We start from the raw sequence: 24309 nt of genomic DNA on the forward strand, positions 1-24309 counted from the left end.
GATCGTTTTTCTTTTAAGCTTCGACTTCACCGCGCAGATCTCCTCTTGATGAGCTCCTCTCCTCATTATCCTAAGAAAGGCATATGTGCCTCGTTTCCGTTTCCTGAAGCCTCCTTGGCGCTTGTAGTCCTGTAATGCATTAGCTTTGCTATAGAATTACAATAGCTAGGTTCACTATTACTTACAAACTCCACTTGACTCCCGAGACCTACATACCAGCTCTTCATATTCTTGAATTGAGGCTATCGCGCAACCACTTGCACGATGTTCAACTTCGGGCGCAAAAAGCCCGTAGAGGAAGATCCAGTCACTCAAGCGGACACTGAAACCGGCCCTGCGATTGACCAAAAGCCGTTTTGGGAAGTCATCTGGCCTGTTCTTGCTTGCGGCGCTGGTCTATTCTCCGATGGTTACGTCAACAATGTTATTGGTTCTGTCAGCACCGTCTTGGGCTACGAATACGGTACTCTGTACACAAGCTCCACCGCTAAATCGAATGTGTCTGCGATCGCATTCGCTGGTACTGTAAGTGCTCTGCGCTGCGCAGTTTGCGGACGATTCCCAGCAATGCTCCTGTTCAAATGACTTACACGCCCCTCCGCGTACAGGTTGTTGGCCAATTGGTTTTCGGCTTTCTTGCGGATCGCTGGTCACGAACGGGCTCTCTCCTCGTGTCCACCGTTATCCTGATCTTGTTTACAGCTCTTGCAGCTGGTTCGTACTGGCATGGCGACCCCGTCGGCATGTTTGGAATGCTGACTGCATGGAGATTCTTCGTAAGTCATTATGGTCAACTTCTGGCTTGGAGCTTCCATCTCAAGTAGAGTCGCTAACTTCGTCATAGGTTGGAATTGGTATCGGAGGTATGATGATCTACTGCGCCTACCTACTTGCGATACTGACAGTGTACCAGGAGAATATCCCGCCGGAAGTGTGAGCTGTGCTGAATCCAGTGGTGAACTCAAATCCGGCACCCGTAATAGGTGGTTTATTTTGTTCACGAATACAATGATTGACTGGGGTTTCGTCATTGGCGCTTTTGTTCCATGTGCGTTCCTGAACCATGCGACGCTTCGTGCTTCTGTTGGTGCTGACAATTTGCAGACGTTGTTGCAGCTGCTGCATCCAATATCTACTACGGAACTATCTGGCGAACGAGTCTTGGTATCGGTGTCGTCTTCCCATTGATTCTGTTCGTCTTACGGCTGAGGCTGAAAGAGCCTGAAGAGTTCAGCCGGAACTCGATGAAGAACGCGAAAACTCCTTACTCGCTGGTGCTCAAGTACTACGGGTTCCGCCTAGCTATTGTATCTTTGATCTGGTTCATCTACGATGCAAGTATATCGCTTGATACTCTGAAACACAACATACTAATTGTCCATCAGTTCTCCACCTATGCCTTTGGTATATTTTCCTCGCCAATGCTTGCAAGCATCTATAATGACGATGCGCCTTTAACCACTGTCTTTGGCTGGAACACCGTTATTAACCTGTTCTACATTCCTGGAACCATTATCGGTGCCTTCGTCAGTGACCGCTTTGGCCCACGCTACACACTTGTCGGCGGCGTTCTTGCCCAGGCCATTGTGGGTTTCATCATGGCTGGCTGCTATTCCAAGCTGGCGCAACCCCAGTATGTCGGCGCCTTTGCTGTCGTCTATGGCATCTTCCTCTCCCTTGGTGAGTTGGGACCAGGCAACAATATTGGCTTGTTAGCAGCGAAGACTTGCGCTACCGGTGTACGGGGCCAGTACTACGGGATCGCAGCAGCCATCGGAAAGATTGGTGCCTTTGTCGGCACCTACGTATTTCCCTACATCATTGCTGCAGGAGGCGATGACAGTACTAAGCAGTATCAGTACCCCTTTTACGTGTCCGCCTGTCTGTGCATATTCTCCGCCTGCTTGGCCCTCTTCTTCCTGCCGCACATTGGCCAAGACACCATTACTAAGGAGGATGCTGACTTCCGCGCCTACCTTGAAAGTCAAGGCTGGGACACAAGTCAATTGGGCTTGAAGCAACCAATTGCCAGTGATAGCGAGCAGGGTGAGCATGTTCGGGCCAGTAAGGAAGAACCGGTTCTTGAGACGAAGACTTAGGACGACCATCCGTCTTGAAGACGGCCTCCCTGTATTCGAAGGTGAACGATGAAACGCAAACAGTGGACATGGGTGGGTAGAATTTCATACCCGCCACCACGGTATACTCACCCTCAACCTACTATTTCAAAGCCTGCTTCTTGGCGTGGATTGGTGCAAGGGCTGATGCGCAAAATTGACATATTACGGGTAAACTGGAGTCAAGATGAGGAGCCAATTACATAAGTAATATTCTAATGAAACATATTAATATATCTTTCGCGGCACCAAGTTCTATGCAAATTCTCGCGGAAGAAAAAAGCAATTCTACATCTCTACATATTATCAAATACTCTTTCGCTACTGACATCATGATGATGAATAAGACCTAAAACCCTTCCCTAGGCACACGGAAAGAATATCGGGCATTAATTGCGAGCACTTTGGCAGTATCCCCAAGAATTTTCTCCAAGTTGGTGCAGGCGAGTTATGAAACAGATCCGAAACTCCATTGCTCCTGGCCGATCTCATTGTGTTGGTCACTAAACAAACAGATATATCTATGCTGTGGATGAGATCAGTAAGTTGTTACGTATTGCGCCCCGTCGCCTTTCATGGCCTGACTTACGATACCGGTAATAATCTCGCACTCACCTCCATAATTGGAGTTATGATTTACGATCGTTCATTTTTGCTGGGCCGACGCGCCCAAGGGGCTTGCTAATTGCGTGCTTACACGGTACCAGAGATACCGGGCCCGTAGGCGAGACAGCCCCCTACATGGCGCCGACCACGATGCTGAGACGCTGTGCTTTCTGCAACGGATGACGACTGCGTCTCTTTGTCCTTCGTGCTTGTGGACCTGGTCGCTGACGGCTCTCTTCGTTTTGTGTTGGCGCAGGGCCCTGATTTTCTTGATGTGCTTGGCATTGTGATGTGCGATGAGCAGCGATTCGAAATGATTGCTGTTTTGAGGCTTTGACTTGAGCTTAAAGAGAAATGTTGCAGCCAAAAACTTCAGGTCGACTTCCGTAAGATATGTTATATACTTTACGTCAGGGTCTATAAATACGCCTGCCCGCGCCTGTCGTGCTGCGGCATTGTTCCCGCTATTGGCTGAGTCAGCTGCAGGCTGTGATGATTGCCGTCTTACACGTACAGCCTTACAGCCCCCCGGACGCAGGATATCGCTTCGAGAAATCATGTGCATACCAAAAATTACGAAGCGGTGAACGAATTTGGAGAGAAAGATATGATAAGCCCGGTCAGGGCTGGAGGGGTTCTTGAACCCCCCACTCTTGCTGTGCCCTTGGTGGTGCATCGCTGCTGACATTATGCATCATGCTACACCAGCAGGCTGAGCTGACGGGTTTAGTCTGACCGGTGTGATCATTGCCCCATGCTTGGTTACGTACGGCTGCTATCCATGGCTAGCCGTAACCTGAAGCGATTGAGACTCTATGTCATGGCCATATGCGGAATAACATTAAAACGTTCATAATAAAAATGTTGTATTGAAAAGTTTGTAATATGTACATTGATTTTGATTACATATACTATGTTATACCCCATTGAATCAGTAAAACTTATATTGAGAAGTATGGTGGTGACGTGGTGTATATCAAAAAGAGCATGGGGAGGCAATATATCCGCGGGTCTGTGACTATACACGTATCTAACTCAATCTAGTCTAGATTAGGTGTATGCCCTGCGCAGCCGTTGGCTACAACCTTGGCGGCCCCCTACCACAACGCAGCAAAATGCCGGCTTACAAACAAAACGATGGTGATCTCACTGTTAGTACCCCGTTACAGCGTTGCCAATTGCTTAGTCCCTAACTGTCATGTATCGTCGCAAAGGACCCACCTCTAAAATAACTAACCGTGCCCACCCACTTTCGCACGCACCCCCTTTTGCACGCCGATTTACCGACGTTTCCTCAAACATACTAATAGATAGATACAATAACTGCCAGCTATAACACCATGAAATTAATTCAAATAAACTATCTCTAGGTTATTTACGTGTCCGCTTTCGCGTGGAAGGTTGTATTTCGAGGAACGAGTTAATAAGGACTTGTTCATTGCGTTGTAGCTTAGGCATCTTCCTTTTTAGCTTGTCTTACGTTGGTCTAATCTTTGCAACACTAGCAAAGACCTTATTCGGGTCTTTTCTAACTGTTTGACGTTTATCAAGCTTATAATTATCTAGTTTAGCTTGCAAATCGAGGTTTACTTAACGTGTTATTATTAGTTTTGCGAGCGTTATGTTAAGTAACTTAGTACATTTCCTAAGCAACTCCCTTACGTCTTTAGAAGTTTGCGAATAATTAATGGTAACGTCCCTAATTTAAAGTCGAAGGTCCTTATTATTATAAAGAGTAAACAGACTAATTTTAGCTAGATCTAACTCGTTTTGTAATGTTATAAGTTAAATGTTAAGTAATAATAAGAAGAACTTAGGGTCACTTAACACCATTAATTCATTTAAGGGGTAAATACCCGTTTTAGCCTAGCCGCTTTCGATAATTTGTTTCGTAAAAGTAAGGGCATAAGCTTTATTATAAGCTTTAAGCATCCGTTACTTGTTAACGGGCCTAGTAGCTTAAATACCACGGTATAAGCTTATTAGCTTATAATAATAAGACTTTAACGATAAGAAGACCGTCTTGTCAAGTGGTTAGAGCGCTTCGCTTGTATATGTTAGTAAGTATATTAAGGCAATCCTCTTCCTAAATGCCCTTAATATAAACCCGGGTATAACATAAGTACTATGGCCATCGAGGAGGAGCATCCTCCATGGGTTTAGGCAGTTTAGGGACTCTTATGGTCTGGTTTCTAGCTCGAAGACCTCTAACAACTATGATAACGCCACTACTAAGTTAGTCCAGCCTTTAGGGGTCGCTATATACTTAGCTTCCTCAAGATCCTTAAGTAACCATTATGCTTGTAGTATTATTCCTCTTAATATATACGTATTCGTTGTTTTAACCCGATAGCGTTAATACTATGGATAACTAACATCTATTTAATTGCTAGGTTTTTTGTAACGCGTGAACGACGTGACTTAGACGTCCCGATGACTATGCCTTGACTTTGTTCGGCTTCTTGTATACTTGTTTCATCTATATTATAAATGTCCTTTAGTAAGATCTTATAAGTGTCTTTAACCTATGATATATACGTGTAAAAGTCCTTTACGGTCTGTTTTTCAATGCCTTTGACCCTCTTAGCGTCAATTACACGTCTAACCTTAGTCTTTAAGTATAAGTGGCGGCTAAGGAACTTATATACCTAATTGTATCTAGGGGTGACCGTATCGTCGATTTCGCCGATACCAGTCATGATATTAGCCGCTATTTGTCGCACCATATTCGAGCCCGGAGCGCGTCTACACAATTCCTTATATAAAATCCATTGCTTAAGCTCCATTTCTTGCAATTTAGATAGGTTCTTTGACGTTTCGTGGGCTGAGGAATGTAGTTGCGACCCGTTAAGTCGTCGCGACAAAGTAGACCGTACGATACCGAAAGCTTTGGCTGCGCGCGTTATCGTTTCGCCGTTTCGAACCAAACTAATTACTTCTGCTATATCGCGTTCATTTAGTTTACCCATATTGAAAATATCAGATCGATAGGATTACAATTAGTTGAGTTCTAGCATTTACAAGAAAAGCGTGGTGTTGTTGACGCGTCGGAAGATCGGCGTGCAAAAGGGGGTGCGTGCGAAAGTGGGTGGGCACGGTTAGTCTAGTCTAGTGTGTATCCTCCATTATAATTACTTCGGCGCTGCCAGCCAGCCGTTTGTTATACCGGTTATTTATGGAATCGTTAACTAACATGTTATTGTTGCTTTGGTGAGTATGTAAAAGTTGGGAAATCTGGGCTGTGTATGGTGCTTTCAAGGCAGCGTATGTATCAGGCGTGTAGTTGTTGTGACCGCCGGACACATTCGAATTGCCTACTATATATGAAGGCTGAAGCTGAAGAGACTGTTTCGACAAAGAGATCACTCGAGGCTGGCGCTACCATTATCACTGGCGTGCAACTTGTTTAAGATGTAGACATTATATAATCGGCTGACCACCTTATTCCAGGGTACCTCTGAATAATGGTTTGGTAGTGTTTTGGCAGTGAACTAGGTTGCCCCTTGACGTAGGACACGGGCAGGGAAGATGGGGTAGCGGCTTTTTTCGAAATAGGTAGGAAGAGCTTAAGGAGACCTGGTGTAGAAACGAACAATTACTGATCTCCCTCGGTTGTTCGAGTCGTAAAGGGGGGATGGGTTGTTTGTAAACTGTTCGTCGACACAAATTCGGTCCCCGTGCGATATGATATCGTTCCGGATAAGCTCTAATTCTTGGCCGTCGATTTCAAGCATCCACAGAGGATTTGTACTGCGTCTCAATTACTTGAGAGATAGCAGTCATGGTGGCCCAAATGCTGCTCTGGGATGATCTTTCCAAGCCACCGAGATCCAATAGTGTCATAGTGGTTCAGAGTCATAATTAGACCTCTTTTTCACCTATGATGGAGTCATATTTTCATATTTTCCGAGCGCCAAAAATGCACTGTACTCCTTGAGGTTAATCGTGATCGGAGCATATGTCATGTTTGAGCCTCGTAGACCTTACCGCTATTTTTCACTCGACCTATTTAACCTAGGAATATTGTGAGCGACTGTTGGTCGCGTCAAATGCGCACAATCGCGCGACCGCTTTTAACCACTTACAGCAATCACGGCTGAAACTATGCCTTTCTTTTCTCGACGCTGTCGAATCTGGACTATGCTTAGAAGTTGTCATGGACGAAAGGAGAGTCTGGAGCACCGATTTCTAAGCCCGATCCTGCCACCGACTGAGCTTGATACTGAGTACTGCTTGGCAATGTTGAATCTAAGACTGGCCTAGAATTGCGTTCCAGAATATGGGCACCGACCTTCAGAAGCAGAGCCATCAAACGAACGAAATAAACTAAACCAACGGAGGCGAATATAGTCGTAGCAGCCTCTGGTTGCTTATATTACTCAGGAAAGCACAAATATCTCGGGAATTGGTTTGGTCAGCCGCATGTGGTACACCCTATTTAAGTTATACAAAATGAGACAGTCAAGAAGACATACAGCTACCGATGCAGGCTCGATACATCGGAGGCATCGGAGGAGATCGGAGGTGGGTTGATCGGAACGGGAGGTGGTCAGAAATGGATGTTTGTATCTTGTTGTACCACTTGTCAGTCCGGATGACCCATTGCCTAACCCTGAATCTAGAAGATTTCTGATAGTTAGGGGCAATTTTCCTTCGTGCCATGTTACACCTCACCAACATCAAGACACGGGCCAAGCTTCGCTTCTAGGCACGGAGGACTATCTCACACGAATTTGATACTGCATGCAGTTTCCTGCGGATCTCTACTATGCCATAGAGACAAAGGCACAGGCAGAGATTTCTGCAGCAGCCAAGATCCGGGTCACCTCGCTCTTGGGAACCGACCTTACTTGGGACGGCCATGTTGTTACGCTCGCTGAGCGTTTCACGCCCAGGGTTGGGTATCTGGAGTCCCTACAATCTATCTGGACGGTGTCAAGATCATAAACGGCGATGATATGCTTTTGTACCATCGAGAGGACTATCTGGCATTGGCCAAACCGGAAATTAGAGATCTGGCTTTCAATTGTAACCCTTGCATCATCTTACTAGATAACCTAGATTAGAGGTTACGATACAGCTCAACTATAAGCCGGATCTGCCCATTTTGACAGGCATCATATCCCGAACGAGAGAACCAGAGGCGCAGTGTCTGGCATATAAGAATCATCTTCTCTTGTCATCATCCTCGAAGAATATACGGCTACCTTACCCACATCAGGTTTTTAGAGATGAGTTACGTTCCACCATGGAACAGCTTCACCGCGATCCTCCCATTCCCCCGAGTATAGAGGGGCTATATTCTTGATGCCTCGTCTTTCTATAGGCGCTTAGACAATTGACGACTCATGACCCTGGACCTTGTAGGTTTTCCCCACGGTTATACCAGGTGTTCATTTAGTCACTCAAAAACACAGGACTGTCTCACGTGCAATATGCCTACACAGACCTGTAAGTATAATCTTCGAAATATCAAGAAAAAGCCATCGTCTTATATCAGACATAGGCTTGTCATAGTCGATTGAATGATGAAAACGTGCGCTATCGACGTTATGAAAGTCCTTCTACTTGCGAGGAATTACAGGCCCTATAACAGTTTTAGTGGCATTGCTAACGTTCAAATAGTAAGTATTTCCTTCATCCACTAACATATCTACCCTGATTCCTTCTTAACATATTTGTGGCAAAAGCTTCTACGCTCCATAGAAGATATTTTCGTGCTTCGTAAAAAGAAAGATTACGACAAGGCCATATTTAACGGAACTAGCAGTATATTACTCAAATATGATGTTCTGATCCGACGCGTCATATTGCTATAATATGTCTACTGCGGTACGATAAGGGTCTGCTGACTCATACCTACGGTGTGCAGCCCCCGTTTCTACCGCTTGTAAGCGCCGACCCGAAGCCTCAAATTGCAGCATATATCACTCTTTGTGACCAACCACTTAAATCTGACAGCAAAAGCCCCCTTAATGACGTTCACCACCTCGGGAGGCTTTTCAACTTTTCCCGTCCGATCTTGCCTGACTTAAACCTCACACGCCTGATACTATGCGCTTAATCAATGTTAAAACGCTCGAATTGCACGAGTACTTCGGCGACAGTATACCGCAATATGCGATTCTTTCCCATACCTGGGGCGATCAAGAGGTCACATACGAGGAGTGGCTATATGCACAGCGCCAGAACCCCCGGCGGTGGGGCTGGGTACACGTTAAAGAAGAAATAGACGACATCAAATCAAAGACTGGGTATCGAAAGATCAGGTACGCGTGTAGAAAGGCCCGGCGTGATGGGTTCTCATGGCTATGGGTGGACACCAACTGCATCAACAAAAGTAGTTCATCGGAACTAAGCGAGGCTATTAATTCTATGTACCGATGGTATCAAAATTCGGAGATTTGTTACGCGTTCTTAGATGATGTACATGGTGCGGATCAAAGTACATGCTTTAAAAACGATAGCGAGTTTCGACGAAGCCGATGGTTCACTAGGGGGTGGACTTTGCAGGAACTTATTGCTCCTTTGAGAGTATTGTTCTTCTCCTCTTCTTGGGACCAGATTGGCACAAAAACAGAACTTTCATCCTTGATCAACGAAATAACCACAATTTCAATTACTGTACTTCAGGATCCGACCGCGCAAGGCGCCTGCCCAGTCGCCGAAAAAATGGCTTGGGCATCAGAACGGAAGACAACACGTGAGGAGGACACAGCATACTGCCTTATGGGCCTTTTTGATGTCAATATGCCCCTACTGTATGGAGAAGGAAACAAAGCGTTTCTGCGACTACAATTGGAAATTATACGTCAGCGCCCTGATGTTACGATTCTGGCTTGGCAACAGGTCTTGAGCAAACCTCGAAATATCTTGTCCATCATCACACCCTGGGGGATGAAGCCACTCAAAGCAGTGCGAGCTTTTGCTTCCAGCCCACAAGAGTTCTCATTCACTGAAGGATTAAATTTCACAGATTATACACCCACTTATTTTCGGGTTGATGGTTTTGGGATAGCCATCCGGCTCCCATTGATAAAGACATTGGCAACCAACTTCTTCTTTGCCATTTTACCTCACGTGAGGAGGCGAGGCAAGCGGATGGTCTGGATTCCTCTTGTCCATATCGGGGAGCAGAGATACGTTCGGGTAGATTTTCCTGTTGTGACGTTTGATGCACCGGAAACGAACTATGGGCCACCAACTGAGATTTTCTTACCGACACATGAGGGTCACTTATTCCACCTTGACAAGGAATTGGTGGTAGTTCAGAAACCTGGGCTATACCACAATCAGATTACTTTTACACGTACCGGGCCAGTCCTTCTATTTACTTTCCCATGTGGCTACGGAGAGTTTAAACTCACTCATCACTTCCCGGGTGGGTTCGATCCTGGGAGGCCCTCCCATTCTCTTCTCCAACGTCTCTATATCAGCGATGACGACCCTCTGAACGCTTTCGGAAGCCTTGAGTTCTACCATCACCATCACGGGCACCAGAAACGATTGGAAATACTGTTCCTCGTCAGGCTAGCGAATAAAGATGATTCAAAACCCGCGAAATGGACTTGCCGTGATATTTCGAATTGGCCTATATCAGTTGCCGAATACATGAACCGGAATTACGGTACCAAGGGTTTGAGTGTAAATGAAGTAGCTGGGCAGAGATACCGCCCCATCATTGAGAGTTTGTATCATCAACCAAGTAGTTCTGGGAAGCATTTCTGGCGTTCTGAGGAAAAGCTATGGAAAGGATACGAAGGAGCTGAATTCGATGGTCATGCGTTGATGGACAACGGCGTCTACGACCCGAGTAACGCGGCTTTTTTATCGCCACTTGCGTCGGAAAGAACCTTGAACGTTATGAATCAGCCTGGGCCGTGGATTACAGTACAGATAAACTTCCCAACAGTTGTAGACTGAAAGACTTAAATAGCAAATCCCTGAAACAATATGTTGAGAACAAGTACAATGATGAATTACATAGATTAGCGTCTCGAGGGAATTGCCCGACCTTGGAAGGCGATCCCGAATCCTTACCTAATTAAAGGCCTAAAGCTCTACTGACAGAAGGAAAGCATCGGAGGAATTGTCTGAGAGAAGGAACCGGAGCGCAGACGACAAGGGCGCACGCCTCGAATTGGGACCGGATCACCGGGTCCATGACGTCTTCTGTCTATTGTGAAAACGTGAAGCCGACTAAGGGTGAAATAATACGTCCTGGTCATATCTGTCCCAAGCTGGCCAATATATGATACGCGAATGATCACAATGACACAGGCACTACAAATAGAAGTCATCGGGTTACAGGAGCAAGATATGTGTAAGTTATTTGCTCACGACAAACCTAGCGAAAGCATCAGGGCCGCACGGATCCTCTTCAACTTCGATAATTGAAGCTTCCAGACCGCCGGGATGGGGCTGGATGAAGAGGCAGAAATCCGTGGCGATTTCGATACCGAACTAGGGAAGGCCAGTATAAGCACATCTATGTGCAGTCTATCCTAGTTCTAGGGCTTACCGAAATGTATAAAAGAGCTTCAAGTCGAGACAAGCGCCTTGCTCCTGAATATCACATGTGGGCCTACATTGGAAGACAACGACCGTGGTCGCTTCGATGCCCTCGGCCGCTAACACGGCAAGGAGCACCTGGTTGATGCGTTGGGAGACGTGGCCGGGAAGCAATCGAAGGCAGAGCATCACGAACGACATCTTCACCATGGCGAGGCCCCACACGTAGGATAGCTACGCAAGGAACTAGAGCTGCAAGGTGATTGATTCGAGACTCAAGCAAAGCTAATAACAAAGCCCGCCTTAAAGAATTGAGAAAGATCATCCTCGCAGACTTCATGAATTGGAATCCTGAAGCCGACGTTGGTCACTGCAAAGATCAGTTCTAGGTTTCCTGGAGATGCTTTTTCGCTGAACTAACTGGCTAATACGCAGCTACAAAGTGCAACTGTCAGGGAATTGTTATTGTTAGTGATGGCTCCTTTCCTAACTAGAGCGTAAACCATACGTAGCTAAGCAAAACCAGAACTAATCTTGAGTAAGCATCGAAGATGTTATCCGCGACTCATAGGCACTATATCACCCAACACGATGTTGGAGACATGGATCATGACAGGTTGACATCTGGATACGGCTACACTGTGAATAGGATAATCACGCAAGTATATAGCCCTGCATACAGGCATGGGTACACTAATTTAGGTCGGGATGGGCGTCGACGATGCACTAGATACATCGCTGGGTACTTCCCACGGTACCTGTGCAACCCGCCCCTAAGTTCCATCATTAAATCTCAATATTGAAGCTCCAACTACTGCCTATCGACCTATGTCCTCTTAACATGACGGCACATTTCTTCTGCAACGTTCCTGCCATCTAATAGCTTATCATTAGCAACCAAACCGCTGAATAAGGATGACCAAATTTTTGGACGGCCGAGGCTCTGTAGATTACATTGACTGTTGGTAGTTTGCAAATACTCATGTATGGAGTGGACAGTGGGATAACAGTGAGGCTCCATCCCTTGCAGCTCCCTTGCAGCCTGCCAAGCTGTGATATCTCCCGTATAATTTTGTCTGATTATCATTAATCTAAATATATTAATCCAATGAGAAGTTAGCGGTATAGCATCAAATAAAATGGCTTACTGACCTGAAATAATAAATTCTCGAGTTCGTATAGCCTCGAGGACTTTGGTATCGGTAGTTTGACCGATATATGTACTTACCGATCAAGAACTCCAGAACTTACAATATCAGACAGTATCATGCGGCAGTCTTCAGATATGCTACTCGAACACATCAAACGTCATACAGAACCATGAGTACGGCCGAAATGCAGTGTTGCTGAAAAATATAGATCCGCAACAAGCGCCGGAGATCAATTTAGGAAGCCTCATCTTTGTCTATTGCCTCGGGGTCCTCTTTCGGGCCATATTCCCAGTTTAACGCCTCACTCAAGTCTGATTTTGACATGTTAGAAAGAACATGTGATGTGCCTATGGCTATATCAGACCTCACCTTGGTGTTTCCAGCCATTACGGTTACAACACTCCATGGGATGGAGGCCCATGTACTCATTCGGGACCAAGCCAGTAAAAACCTCCATTTTCTTTTCTTCTGAGAGGTTGAAGAGACGTTTGGCCTGTCTCAATACTCCTTCTGCGTGTTCAGGGTCGATCCCCTGAATTTGTCAGTATCACTGATTGAAAACCGAGAGTTTAGGCTTACATGGTGAATCAAAGTGAAAAAGGCCTATCTCCCGGGAAGCATGCCGAATCTCTTCTGCGACAGCTCGACGGGCCTCATGGTCGGGGCTCCAGATTCTCGTTGTGTCAATAACGGGTATCTTTTCTCAAGTTGTCGAGATGGTTGAGTTGAACTTGAATACTGCCCATTGTTCAATGTACCCTGCCTTGGCGCAGAGGTGGCGGGCGCAACGGTGGTAGTCTGAAACATTCTGCGTAGTTGTGAAGAAATAACGAGCAACTAACTCTACTTGGAGGGGTGACTAATTGATCAAATCACATGTAGAATTACACTTGTGTATCATCCATGTGACTTGGTACATAAATGCCAAGCGGGAATTTTTTTCCGGCGTTAGATATTAACCTGAGGAACTGCACAACGGAAAATCGTAAGAACTTTGTATAATACTGCATTATCATGAACACCTAGTCGTTGGACGGTTGAACTGCTAAACTATAGAATTGCGAAGGCCCAGAAGTGTGATACATGACCCACTTCGGTCTAGTCCAACTATTAAGGTGCTCCATAAGGTCGCAAGCCTACAAGTTATAATCAAGTCGGATTGGTTTGAACATACGGTCCTTGGCACTTCATCGGCCTTTGAATGATCACCGGCTCTTTCAATGTTGGCGGTTGGACCACCGGATCATCTCTGATCTCACTTGGTCTCAATATCTGGGTAAGTGGCTGACTCGGTCTTTGCATTGAGTGTACATTGTGTCTGACTGCGAATTTAGCAATCAATGCTAGCGATCATCGTAGCCCACACCTTCATGGGACTCTTGTGCGTCCTTGGTGGCCAGCCTGGTGCAAAATGGCACATTGGTTTCCCTATGTGGATGAAGTAGAACTGGGGCATCTGGGGCTACCTCTTCCCAATGGTATGTAGAGAACACTCGGGTTGTTGAATTTCCACTCACTCCCTCGCAGGCTATTCGTATTTTTCTCTCTTTTGTGTGGACTGCGACGAACGTCTGGTATAGAAGTCAATATCTTCGAGTTCTGATCACCTGCATATGGCCATCAATTCTGAACCTTGACATCCCACTTGCTTCAGGCAGTATGAAGGTTTATGATTTTGTATTATTCGTCATCTACACCGTGATGTGTTTGCCGCTCATGTGGTTCAGTCTAACTATATACGGTATGCTCGAAAGCCTGGCGGCCAGATTATGGCACAGCTGGTTATGGTGCCTCTAGGGACGGACAATCATCGTCGCTTGTGTTGGCATCATCTGCACGTCGTGCGCAGCAACGCTCTATCCCCAGCAGACCTCGCTTCTGTGGCAGCCATATGCGTTCCTCGACGCGGTGCGCAAGTACGAGGGCAGCCGAGGTGCCCGGGCGGGCGTCGCGTTTGCCAGTATCGCTTTCATGCTCTCCCAGTTCGGCATGGTCGTAGCCTCGAACTCGGTTGTGGCCGGCATCGACCTGGCCGCCCTGCTACCGCGGTGGTTCACGGTGAGGAGGGGCGGATACCTGACTGTCATGTTTGCGTTTTTCATGCAGCCCTGGTCACTGCTCAACAGCGCGACAAACTTCCTGACCGTCGTCGGGAGCTTCAATACATTCCTCGGCCCGCTGATGGGCATCATGTTCGCGGACTACTTCCTGCTTCGAAAGCGGACCGTCAAGCTTACTGATCTCTACGGGAACTCGGCGCACAGCATATACTGGTACTACGGAGGCTGGAATCTGCGTGCTGCTGCCGCCTGGGTGGCGGGTGTCTGGTTCTTGATGCCGGGACTGGTGCAAAGAGGTGTTGCACCCAAAGCTGATTGGGGCGGTTGGACGAGGCTCTATCAGCTGTCGTGGTTCATTTGATGTTTGGTGTCGGGTTTAGTGTACCTGGCTCTTGAATGGTACTGGCCCATCTCGCACAAGATAGCCGTGGACGATCTGGACTATTTCGGAACGTTTGGCGATGCGCCGGTCCTCGATGGCGTTGGGCCCGAGAATGAACGTTCGCAGACCGGTCTGGACGAGAAAGGCAGAGCTGAAGAGAAGGTTATTGATGTATAGCATTCTACAAGATCTTTGAGATTCTTATTATTTTATTACAAGAATTGAATGACCCAAATAGGCATGGATCCGTTGTTGGCATGTTAGACTGCCGTGTTAATGGCTACGGTGATTCGTCATCTGCAGTGAAACATGATGCGCTGCTTGACATGGCCGAGCTCTTCTCAGACGAAAGCAGGAACGAATTCCACATCGGTCTAACCTTGGAAGAACCACCAGCTGGTATAACATTTACAACTTGGTTTGTCCCGCGCCCGTGCCCTGTCCCGCTGCTGGGCCAAGGCTATATTATATCTATATCCAAACTAATCTAATCCATGATCTCTGTGGTGTGTATACATACGTACTACGATCCCGGTTTTGCCTTGGTACTAGTTAGCGTCAGAGGCATGCACGATACTTGCTCAGTAAGCCGTGCGGAAGTCGGTCTCTGGGCCCCATGACATACAGATTTCTACATACCAGAACTAATAGCAGCAATAACAAAACAAAAAAGCCAGAGTCCTCGGGCATGTGATGCGGCGCTAAAAGAGCGCTGACGCTAACCCGGCTTAAACATGTGCCCTTTCTGGGGTCGGGATGGGGTCTGATGTCAAGATTGGACAGGGATCCTCGAGCTCAAGTTCCGAGGTTCATTGTGGGGAGAGGCACCAGGCGAATGAATTACTTATCCCATTTGCTTGCCGGCAGAGTTTCGTTGGTTCCCCTTCCATTTTCCATATATCCTCCTCAATTAGCATTGTTTGTTGTATCTATCAAGCAAGCAAGCATATCACAGACAAGATGGGCGGTAAGTAGCAGTGCTCTGGCACCCACTGACATGGGCCAGTGTGCATCCGCGCCGACTTGCCACGAAAAGCTGACTGACAGTGGACTACAGCCGCCGACAGATTACAACAGATCTCCAACCAGGTCTCTGGTTCCAAATCAGCAAAGGAGCGCCTCCTGATCAAGAGCCCCGATGATGTGAGTGCCTCCTCTCCCAATTCTCCATCACTCGCAAAACTCGTTCTCCACAGCGACTGACCAGTCCTCTCTCCAATCCACAGATCGTCGTGACAGCATGTCTCCGAACCGCGTTCACCAAGGGCGGCAAGGGCGGCTTCAAGGACACACAGGCGGCTGACTTGATGGCCGGCGCCCTGAAGGGTCTCATCGAGCGCTCCAAGATCGACCCGGCCCTCGTCGAGGACATCGCCGTCGGTGAGGTCCTGGCCCCCGGCGGTGGAGCCACCGAGATGCGCGCCGCCGCCCTCGTCGCCGGCTTCCCCGAGTCCACCGCCGTCCGTACCCTCAACAGACAGTGCTCGAGCGGCCTGCAGGCCTGCGTTGATGTCGCCAACCAGATCAGGGCCGGCATGATCGAGATCGGTATCGGTGCTGGCGTCGAGAGCATGAGCACACAGTATGGGTACGTGATATTGCCCCCTTTTCACCTTTTCATCCACTCCTCCACCTTTCTCCCTTCAAAGGGGAAGAGTACGGAAGAACCATGCTAACATAGAGTTGACGCACAGCCCCGGCGCCGTGTCTGAATTCTCCGAACTCCTCGAGTCGCACCCCGAAGCCGCCAACTGCAAGGTGCCCATGGGCGTGCTATCAGAGCAGATGGCCGCGGACCGCAACATCAAGCGGGTGGACCAGGACGCGTTCGCGGCCTCGTCGTACCACAAGGCCGGCAAGGCGCAGGCGGCCGGGCTCTTCGACGAGGAGATCCACCCCCTCACTGTCAAGTTCGAGGACCCCAAGTCCGGCGAGACCAAGACCATCACCGTGTCCAAGGACGACGGCGTGCGGCCCGGCGTGACGGCCGAGTCCCTGGGCAAGATGAAGGGCGCGTTCGCGCAGGGCGGTTCCATCCACGCCGGCAACGCGTCGCAGATCTCGGACGGCGCCGCCGCCGTGCTGCTGATGAAGCGGTCGACGGCCGAGAAGCTCGGGCAGACCATCCTGGGCAAGTACGTCGCCGCCTCCATCGTCGGCGTCAAGCCCCTGCTCATGGGCATCGGCCCCTGGAAGGCCATCCCCAAGGTCTTCGAGAAGGCCGGCATCACCAAGGACGACGTCGACATCTTCGAGATCAACGAGGCCTTCGCCAGCCAGTGCCTGTGGTGCGCCAACGAGCTGGGCCTGGACCTGGAAAAGATCAACCCCAAGGGCGGCGCCATCGCCTTTGGCCACCCCCTGGGCTGCACGGGAGCGAGACAGGTCAGCACGCTGCTCTATGAGCTCAGGAGGCGCGGGGAGAAGGTCGGCGTGACGAGTATGTGCATTGGTACCGGCATGGGCATGGCTGCCGTCTGGGTCGCCGAGTAGACACAGTGCAAACGACAGTAATCATAGAGTTTGGCGCACCATGTTATATGTATGAATTATAAATGCATCGATATACACAAACCTCGAGCGGGATCAGAAGTGATCAAAGTGTCTATTTTTTGTTTTGTTTAAGTTTCGGTATCTTGTAGATATACATCAACATCTCCGAAACTTTTGTGGCATCTAATCATCTAATCATCTAATCGCTAAATTGTTTGCCCATCTGCAGCAATTTCGCCCGGACTCTCTTCATCATGGGACACAGCATGCCATTCAAGCAGATATTCACCACATCCTTTGAAATCGTCTCAACTCCAAGGTAAGGCGCCAAGGGAGAATGATGCTCGTCCTACGAGAAACTCTCAACCTGAGTCCCTACACCTCTGTCCCTCGCTAACTTGATGATCTCCATGCCAACGACCAGATCCATCAACCCCAAGCCGACGCTCTTGTAGATCACATTCCCACTCGTCAACCACCGGGCCAAGTGGTCGTCTCGGTTCTGCTTGCCCCGGTCAACCGACCCCCGGCTGGAACTCCGGCGCTTGTGGAAGAACCCGCCGTGATGTGAACGAGCTGGACTGGATGGAAGGCTGGAGTCTGCGGTATCCTTGGATGCTGAGGACCCGAAGACGGTCGATATGGCCGAACTGCCGGTCGTGCCCAGGGACAGCGAGTCCATATCTGACGAGATATCGGTGGAGCCCCGAGTCGACCCCGAGGCCATGGATTCTTCCTCTTCTGCCATGCGAGCTTTTTGGATCATCGCCAGCTCTCCGAGTCTGCGTCAGGTTAGCCGCATTCTTCTTCTTCTATATTGAGCATTTGATGGGATGGAAGAGATGAACGTACTCGACAAGTTGTTTCGGTTCCAACTGCGCCTCGATGACTTCACCCGCCTCTTTGAGGGCACCGTCCAGCGTATCTACGATGATCACACCGCCCTCGATCGCATGCTTGTGGAAATGCGTTCCCTTGTGGCTCTTCACTGCCTGCTGTAACAACTCCGTGGGCAATTCCCGCATATCTGGGGTGTAGCTGCCCACGGCGATTATAAGCCTGCCCTTCCGCCTGCCCTCGTGGCTCGTGAGGATGCTGCCCTCGAACAGGGGATCCCTGCTAGGCGTGGTGCAGTATATCACGTCGGACTCCCTGACGTGATCCTTCAGCAGGCGGTGGAACTCGCCATAGCCGGGCGTCAGCATGCTGAATTTCGTGTGCTCCCAGCCCTCCCTCGTCTTTGTGTCGGCGTGCACGGCATAGAACTTGTTGAGGATGTTCTTGGCGTTCTCGCTGAAGCGGCGGTTGATCACGTAGACATGGCGGATCGTGGGGCCGCGGAACATCAGCGCCAATCGGATGTGCCAGTATGCCTGCAGTCCCGAACCGAAGACCGTGATGGTCTGCACGCGCTGTCGCTTCTGCAGGAGACAGGTTGACGCCAGTGCAGTTCGGAATGCAGTCAGGGTCTGCGCATGTAGGAAGCCAATCGGTGCACCCAACGGCGAGAAGAGGGTCAAGGAACCAGTGGGCTTCACGGTATGAGAGGGATCGGCCTCTGGCGAGGGGACGGTCATGACTGGAGTTTTAGTAGTTAGCAACGCCTCAAATCATCGCAACCATACTGCCATCGTAGGCGCATACCTTTGACACCATGTCCTGCGACACTACACGAGGGTACGAAAAGTGTCGTCGAATTCGAAGCGTTGGAATGAATGGTCGTCCTGTCTGGCTGATGGATCAAGCCTGACTCGATCGACTGTGTCCCAGTAGAATATTCATGCAGCGCGCTCTTCAGAGAAAAGGAGAACCCTTCAGCTTCCTCGAGGCTAAGCGACTCGAGGAGACCCCTAATATCTTCGTCCGAGAGAACGGCGAGCGCCATCACGATACTCTAATCAGCGGCAGTTGTCCGTGGGTGTGAGAAGTAGAGAACCTGGCTTGGGGGATTGAAGTCGCAAATGTGCGCGGTCAACAGAGTTTCAGGGAGAAGCGACGAGGAATATTCTGGCTGCTTCAAGCAATTGGATTGGGTAGAGTGTCAACCCTTGGTCAGAATCACCATTTGCTTTACCCCGAAGCAGCATCTCTGATGGAGCTTCCATCTCTTGGCATCGATGGGATCGAAGATCGTTTCTTTTCCTCGCTTACTCACAAGAAAACCGCACGCCATCGAGAAGCATTAGAAATCCAGCTTTGATTAGTCAATTGGGTTTAGACACCAAACTGCCGTTTCTGTTCAACTTCTCAACGCACAATGAGACCACAGGAAACGTTCGACTCCGGATCCAATCCGGCCCTCCAGTGCCCCTCCAGTGCCCCTCTAGCTGCAATGACGTATGGAGGGGCAGATACAGCACCTTGAAGAGGCGCTGGCTCACTAAGCCACCCGCATGTAATTATAGGTGCTGCGTATCCTGATGTCGATCACGATTGGAGCGCATTCAGAACGGATCAAGGAACGATAGTGGTGCAAAACTAACAACTGTACTGAGGTGTTTGGATGAATGAAATTTGTACCTTGTAAACTAGTACCAGAAATGGCTCGACTAAATAACCAAACCTCGAGCCTTCGCTGAATATAAAGCGAAACCGTTTTCTTCTCATGTCTACCATTGCCTTTCAACTCCGTGTCCCTTGTCGCAGCCTAGGTCAACCGCGAAGATCCATAGGTCTCCTATCCCATAAAAGCAACCCCCCCCCTCTTTTTTTTTTTTCCTAATACAAATCTGAGTCTTATCGAACCTCCATACCAGCGCCGCTGCTCCTAAATACCAAAGCCGCGTGCTTGCCTCTGATGACGTCTCCCTCGAGCGTGGCATCACTCACAAGCCCGGCCCGGCCTGCCTTACCCGTGCCGTGACCCAGGTCCTTGATCCTCCCGCTCGCGATGTCGAAGAGCGTCCCATGGACCTGCAGGCCTCTGTCCCGGATGTGTTCCGCGACCGTCGCATTGGCCAGGAGGACCTTGACGCCCTGCTCGACGTTCATCTCGGCGATCCTGACGGCGCGCGCCCCATCGTCCCGGATGGCGCCGAGCTCGTCGCGGTGCGCGTTGCGGAGCTGCCTGAGCGGCGTGAGCCAGGTATCGAGGACGCCGCCAACGCGGGCGTTGCCCAGGGCGGCCGCGGCGCCCCCGCACGCCGAGTGGCCGCACAGCACGACGTGCTTGACCTTGAGGAACGCGACCGCGTACTCGATCACGGCCGACGTGTTGATGTCCGTCGGCGAGATGATGTTGGCAATGTTGCGGTGCACGAAGACGTCGCCCGGCTGCAGACCCAGGATCGTCGTCTCTGGGCAGCGCGAGTCGGAGCACCCTAGCCAGACTATATGTCCCCAAGTGAACCCCAAATTAGCCACCCCATACTTATATCTTTGTGTAATTTCACGGCAATGTTCGAGAAGAAGGGAGAAAATTTAAATAAGACATTGTAAGAATTTTCGAGCGAAGAGTGATAACAACGTACGTATCGAAGGACTCTGTCCGCCGGCCAGTTTCGTGAAGAACTCTGGGTTCTGATGGCTCTTATACCCAGCCCATGCCTGATTGGACGAGAGCGCATAGCTGAAGGGGTCCGTTGTGTCTTCTAGAAGCGCGTTAGCATTTCGTCGGTCAGCCCACTATAGAGCACATGAGTAGCTCCCGTCGCAAGTAAATTGCTTGGGGGGGTTGAGTCTTCAGAATCATGCGACTCTCATGTTGAAGGCGGGAGTTCTCGGGGGTTTCTGCCCCCTACAATACCCTCCACAAAAGCTGCCAGATCCTGCGGGGCGGGATCTTTCCCGAGATCTCGCTTCGCTTGTCGCTAACTAGGGGCGCGGGCAGATTTGGGGTCGAGTTTAATTGTACCGGAGTATAAAACTTACGAGGCATCATTTCTCGCTAGAAACTCGTGATTTCGTCTTATCGATTCTCTCTCACTCTCCCTCTCTCTCATCTATACCAGATAGCGACGCTGGGGATGAAGATTTGGGATCGAGACAAGACCCGAATGCAGTCTTCGAGTAGGACCGAGGGATTTATGACCGTTGTTCGTTTTCGAGCTGCAGCTTCTAGCCTTCATGCAAGCCCACAATCCTGAGTATCGAACCTTACGGGCGAGCACCGGGGTATCCGGCGATGGGCTTGGGGGTCACAGCGAATCCGGCGGTAAGATAAAGTAGCAAATCTTGTTTGCTGTCAGAACCTACAATGAAACAGGCAGGAAAACATAGAAGGAGAGCAATGATGGGACACAGGAATTATCGTATCACAGAGCAGGTAACAAAATGTCCGGCGGAATAAGTCAGGTGTTCAGGTCGTGCTGTGAACAACGCAGAGGCAAGGTCACTCATGAATGCTGTCGATGGTCAATACCGACTTAGACAGCAGTGTCGCCCCATGATCCATCCCGCGCGCGCGCACAGCAAGAAGTACCTTAGCAAAAGGTTTGGGGCTGGGGAAGCACGAATCGGCCAGGGTAGTTGAGATGAAACTTGTTGGAGATACCAACACACCCATGTTCCCCATCTATCTTCATCTGAGTATATAGTGTCCAAATTCCAGCTAAGCCGGGGGAAGGAGATCGGGGACCGATAGCTTTTTGTGGCGCGTCATGATAAGCCAACCCATAGCAACGGGCGGTAAGTCGAAAAAAACCATGCGCGATGCCTGCGTGGATTTCCTCAAAGGGAGAGAGAGAGAAGGAAAGAAAGGGAGTAGAGTTTATCAAACATACCGCCGAACTCCAGGCCGCCAAGCATACACAATTTCATACATGTTTAGTCGTCGGGGCCGTGGATTATACCAAGGCGGCACCAAGCGTTGCCCAGCGTTCGTCGAGGCAGGTCCCGTTTGGGCTTTGACATGATAAGCTTCTTGGTGCACTCAAGCTTGTCACACCAATCGCAGGCGTACAACTCACAGGCCGACAGTAAGCTGACGACATCTGGGGGAAGAATCATTTCAAATCTAGTAGGCGATCCTGAGCTAATGTAAGACAGATGACAGCCGCTAAGGAATCTGCCGATTTCTTGTTTGGCTTGGCCAGAAGATTTCGGTTCACAGACAACTACACATGGTCTATACAGATGAGCCTATGGTCCACAGCAGCTCTTCATGGTCCGTCATCCCAGGAGACGAGTAACACAGAGGACTTGAAATGTTTCACGGTCACAAGATGGACGTAGCTTCGCAACCTTGGGCAATGCTGTACAGTAGGCGGTGCATTGTGATGGTTCCTAATTGCCTTTTGTTACACACTATTTCGTGGGGACAAGCCATTTTGGCCGCTAACTAGGTATATAATAGTCTACCCACAGTCCCAAATCATTACTGTGGTCACAGAGGCTTGTGCAGTAGATCTAGACATAGTATGGCTCAAGTCTCAAGGTCATATTCCAGCCTTTAGCATTGACTATTCACATTCACTGATCCTGTGCAGGAACGAGGTGAGTAGGAGTAGGTGTCGTGCAAATCCATTGATTGGTATTCCATTTTACCCCTCCAACGCCGTACAGTGCAATGATTCAGATTCGTAACTCCTTATCCATGAACAAGTCAAAACCTTAAACCTTAACGGCGGTCTCGAGAGCCTTCTTCTTCTTCTCCTCACGCTTGTTGGCCTTGGCACCCATAATGCCACCACCCCACTGCTTGCGAGCGTTCTCGGAGTTGGCGAGGTAGCCGTCCTTGACAGCGCTGACGAGCTTGGAGAGCTCAGACTTGTCCTCGGAGCGAACCTCAGTCAGGGCCAGGACGGCGGCGGTCTTCTTGTGGACGACAGTTCCGAGACGAGCCTTGCCCTTGATGATGGCGTAGGGGACACCCATCTTGCGGCAGAGAGCGGGCAGGAAGATGACGAGCTCAATGGGGTCGACATCGTTGGGGATGAGGACGAGGGAAGCCTTCTTGTTCTCGATCAGGCCAACGACGTGGTTGAGACCGTACTTGACAGCGTAGGGCTTCTTGCTGACGTCCTCCTTCTTCTTTCCCTCCTTGATGGCGGTAGCCTCCTTGGTGAGACGCTCCTTCTTCTCGGCCTTGGACTCAGGGCGGTACTTGTTGAGGAGCTTGAAAGCCTGGGCGGCGGTGTTGCGGTCCAGAACGTGCTGGAACTGGGCAATCGCCGGGGGAACCTTCAGGCGGAGGTTGAGGATCTTGCGCTGGCGCTGGAGCAGGACATACTCGGGCCACTTCACCATGCGCGAAAGGTTGCGCTTGGGCTGGATGTCACCGCCGATGCCGAAGCTGCGAGGGCGCTTCTCGATGAGAGGGTTCTGGCCATCAAGTCAACACCACAATGGACGACACCAGGGGAGGGCACGACTGGGGGGTTGTCACTAACCTTGGGAGCCTTCTTGCCGGCCTTCGCGGAAGGGAACGGGGCCGGAGCGGCCTTCTTGCCAGACTTGGGGGCCTATCATTGAGAAAAGACATCAGCAATTGTTCTATTGACTGTAGTCTTTGATCTCTAAAGAGAAACGTGATACGGTGGCATCTCTGCACACCCACGATATCTCAAAGCCATAATCTTCACCCGCGTCCGAAGACGACAAGCGGAAAACTGGACAACTCGACGAGCGAGTGCCACTTAATTTGGCGTCATGTGAGGAATTGATGGCGCGTGATGGCGCATCATCGGAAAGAGTGATTATCGTATGCTTACCATGGTGATTGTTTGTCGTGTGGTCGTTGGGCGTTTGTTGATGATCGACCTGTCCGCTGAAGTTCGAAGAGAAGAAAAAGTTCGACCCGAACAGCTCGTGAAATCAATTTGTGGTGAGGGTTTGTGGAAACAGGCGAATTACGGGTAATTCTCGGTCGGCTAGCGCTGGAGCTTGCGCAAAGTGGGCCTAGCGCACCTGCCCCTCTGTGTGTACGTACCGGAAGTGGGATGTCGCCGCTCAGCTAAAAGAATCTCGGATTGACTCAGATGTCATGAGCATGATTAAAAAAGCTGCAGAGATTATATTTTGACCTGGTCGTTTCGAAAAATCATCGCTAC

At 49.5% G+C, this 24309-nt stretch overlaps 8 protein-coding genes across 8 annotated transcripts; 4 read left to right on the plus strand and 4 right to left on the minus strand.

The window, feature by feature from the left end:
* Positions 1-264: 264 nt before the first annotated feature.
* On the plus strand, positions 265-2099 carry BKA67DRAFT_524256 (major facilitator superfamily transporter; the record flags this gene model as incomplete). The annotated part of the gene is made up of 5 exons (XM_046098554.1): positions 265-525; positions 609-776; positions 845-863; positions 914-1048; positions 1105-2099. 5 exons carry the CDS (start codon positions 265-267, stop codon positions 2097-2099), a joined length of 1578 nt encoding a protein of 525 aa, XP_045953952.1.
* Positions 2100-2763: 664 nt separating this feature from the next.
* On the minus strand, positions 2764-3411 carry BKA67DRAFT_539303 (uncharacterized protein; the record flags this gene model as incomplete). The annotated part of the gene is made up of 1 exon (XM_046100612.1): positions 2764-3411. The coding sequence occupies one exon, from the start codon at positions 3409-3411 to the stop codon at positions 2764-2766; it is 648 nt and encodes a 215-aa protein (XP_045953953.1).
* Positions 3412-8664: 5253 nt separating this feature from the next.
* Positions 8665-10675, plus strand: BKA67DRAFT_577476 (heterokaryon incompatibility protein-domain-containing protein). Its single transcript, XM_046103636.1, has one exon. It carries the CDS (start codon positions 8778-8780, stop codon positions 10644-10646), a length of 1869 nt encoding a protein of 622 aa, XP_045953954.1. The 5' UTR covers positions 8665-8777; the 3' UTR covers positions 10647-10675.
* Positions 10676-13398: 2723 nt separating this feature from the next.
* BKA67DRAFT_694498 (permease for cytosine/purines, uracil, thiamine, allantoin-domain-containing protein) lies at positions 13399-15004 on the plus strand (the record flags this gene model as incomplete). The annotated part of the gene is made up of 3 exons (XM_046109270.1): positions 13399-13863; positions 14235-14768; positions 14826-15004. Exons 1-3 carry the CDS (start codon positions 13797-13799, stop codon positions 15002-15004), a joined length of 780 nt encoding a protein of 259 aa, XP_045953955.1. The 5' UTR covers positions 13399-13796.
* A 229-nt stretch (positions 15005-15233) lies between these two features.
* BKA67DRAFT_577483 (3-ketoacyl-CoA thiolase peroxisomal a precursor) lies at positions 15234-17429 on the plus strand. Its single transcript, XM_046103637.1, has 4 exons — positions 15234-15794; positions 15885-15970; positions 16054-16415; positions 16522-17429. The coding sequence occupies exons 1-4, from the start codon at positions 15584-15586 to the stop codon at positions 17318-17320; spliced, it is 1458 nt and encodes a 485-aa protein (XP_045953956.1). The 5' UTR covers positions 15234-15583; the 3' UTR covers positions 17321-17429.
* On the minus strand, positions 17430-19570 carry BKA67DRAFT_577485 (UbiD family decarboxylase). Its single transcript, XM_046103638.1, has 3 exons — positions 18965-19570; positions 18173-18899; positions 17430-18102 (listed from the first exon to the last, which is right to left on the minus strand). Exons 1-3 carry the CDS (start codon positions 19203-19205, stop codon positions 17670-17672), a joined length of 1401 nt encoding a protein of 466 aa, XP_045953957.1. The 5' UTR covers positions 19206-19570; the 3' UTR covers positions 17430-17669.
* A 247-nt stretch (positions 19571-19817) lies between these two features.
* BKA67DRAFT_694501 (carbonic anhydrase) lies at positions 19818-21197 on the minus strand (the record flags this gene model as incomplete). Its single annotated transcript, XM_046109271.1, has 3 exons — positions 19818-20649; positions 20791-20910; positions 21191-21197. The coding sequence occupies 3 exons, from the start codon at positions 21195-21197 to the stop codon at positions 20057-20059; spliced, it is 720 nt and encodes a 239-aa protein (XP_045953958.1). The 3' UTR covers positions 19818-20056.
* A 1416-nt stretch (positions 21198-22613) lies between these two features.
* Positions 22614-24238, minus strand: BKA67DRAFT_577491 (60S ribosomal protein L8-B). Its single transcript, XM_046103639.1, has 3 exons — positions 23971-24238; positions 23650-23721; positions 22614-23581 (listed from the first exon to the last, which is right to left on the minus strand). The coding sequence occupies exons 1-3, from the start codon at positions 23971-23973 to the stop codon at positions 22871-22873; spliced, it is 786 nt and encodes a 261-aa protein (XP_045953959.1). The 5' UTR covers positions 23974-24238; the 3' UTR covers positions 22614-22870.
* Between the last annotated feature and the right edge of the window lie 71 nt (positions 24239-24309).

Source organism: Truncatella angustata (genome assembly GCF_020726525.1).
Source record: "Truncatella angustata strain MPI-SDFR-AT-0073 chromosome Unknown BKA67scaffold_8, whole genome shotgun sequence".
NCBI classification, from domain to species: Eukaryota; Fungi; Ascomycota; class Sordariomycetes; order Amphisphaeriales; family Sporocadaceae; genus Truncatella; species Truncatella angustata.

Excerpts from the sequence above, each read along its gene's own strand:
- BKA67DRAFT_577476 (XM_046103636.1), top strand. The coding sequence starts at position 8,778 with ATGCGCTTAATCAATGTTAAAACGCTCGAATTGCACGAGTACTTCGGC.
- BKA67DRAFT_577483 (XM_046103637.1), top strand. The coding sequence starts at position 15,584 with ATGGGGTCTGATGTCAAGATTGGACAGGGATCCTCGAGCTCAAGTTCC. Across the intron at positions 15,795-15,884 it reads TATCACAGACAAGATGGGCG|CCGCCGACAGATTACAACAG; the intron begins GTAAGTAGCAGT and ends AGTGGACTACAG. Across the intron at positions 15,971-16,053 it reads TGATCAAGAGCCCCGATGAT|ATCGTCGTGACAGCATGTCT; the intron begins GTGAGTGCCTCC and ends TCCAATCCACAG.
- BKA67DRAFT_577485 (XM_046103638.1), bottom strand. The coding sequence starts at position 19,205 with ATGGCGCTCGCCGTTCTCTCGGACGAAGATATTAGGGGTCTCCTCGAG. Across the intron at positions 18,900-18,964 it reads CGCAGGACATGGTGTCAAAG|TCATGACCGTCCCCTCGCCA; the intron begins GTATGCGCCTAC and ends CTAAAACTCCAG. Across the intron at positions 18,103-18,172 it reads GAACCGAAACAACTTGTCGA|ACTCGGAGAGCTGGCGATGA; the intron begins GTACGTTCATCT and ends AACCTGACGCAG.
- BKA67DRAFT_577491 (XM_046103639.1), bottom strand. Across the intron at positions 23,582-23,649 it reads CCGGCAAGAAGGCTCCCAAG|AACCCTCTCATCGAGAAGCG; the intron begins GTTAGTGACAAC and ends CTTGATGGCCAG.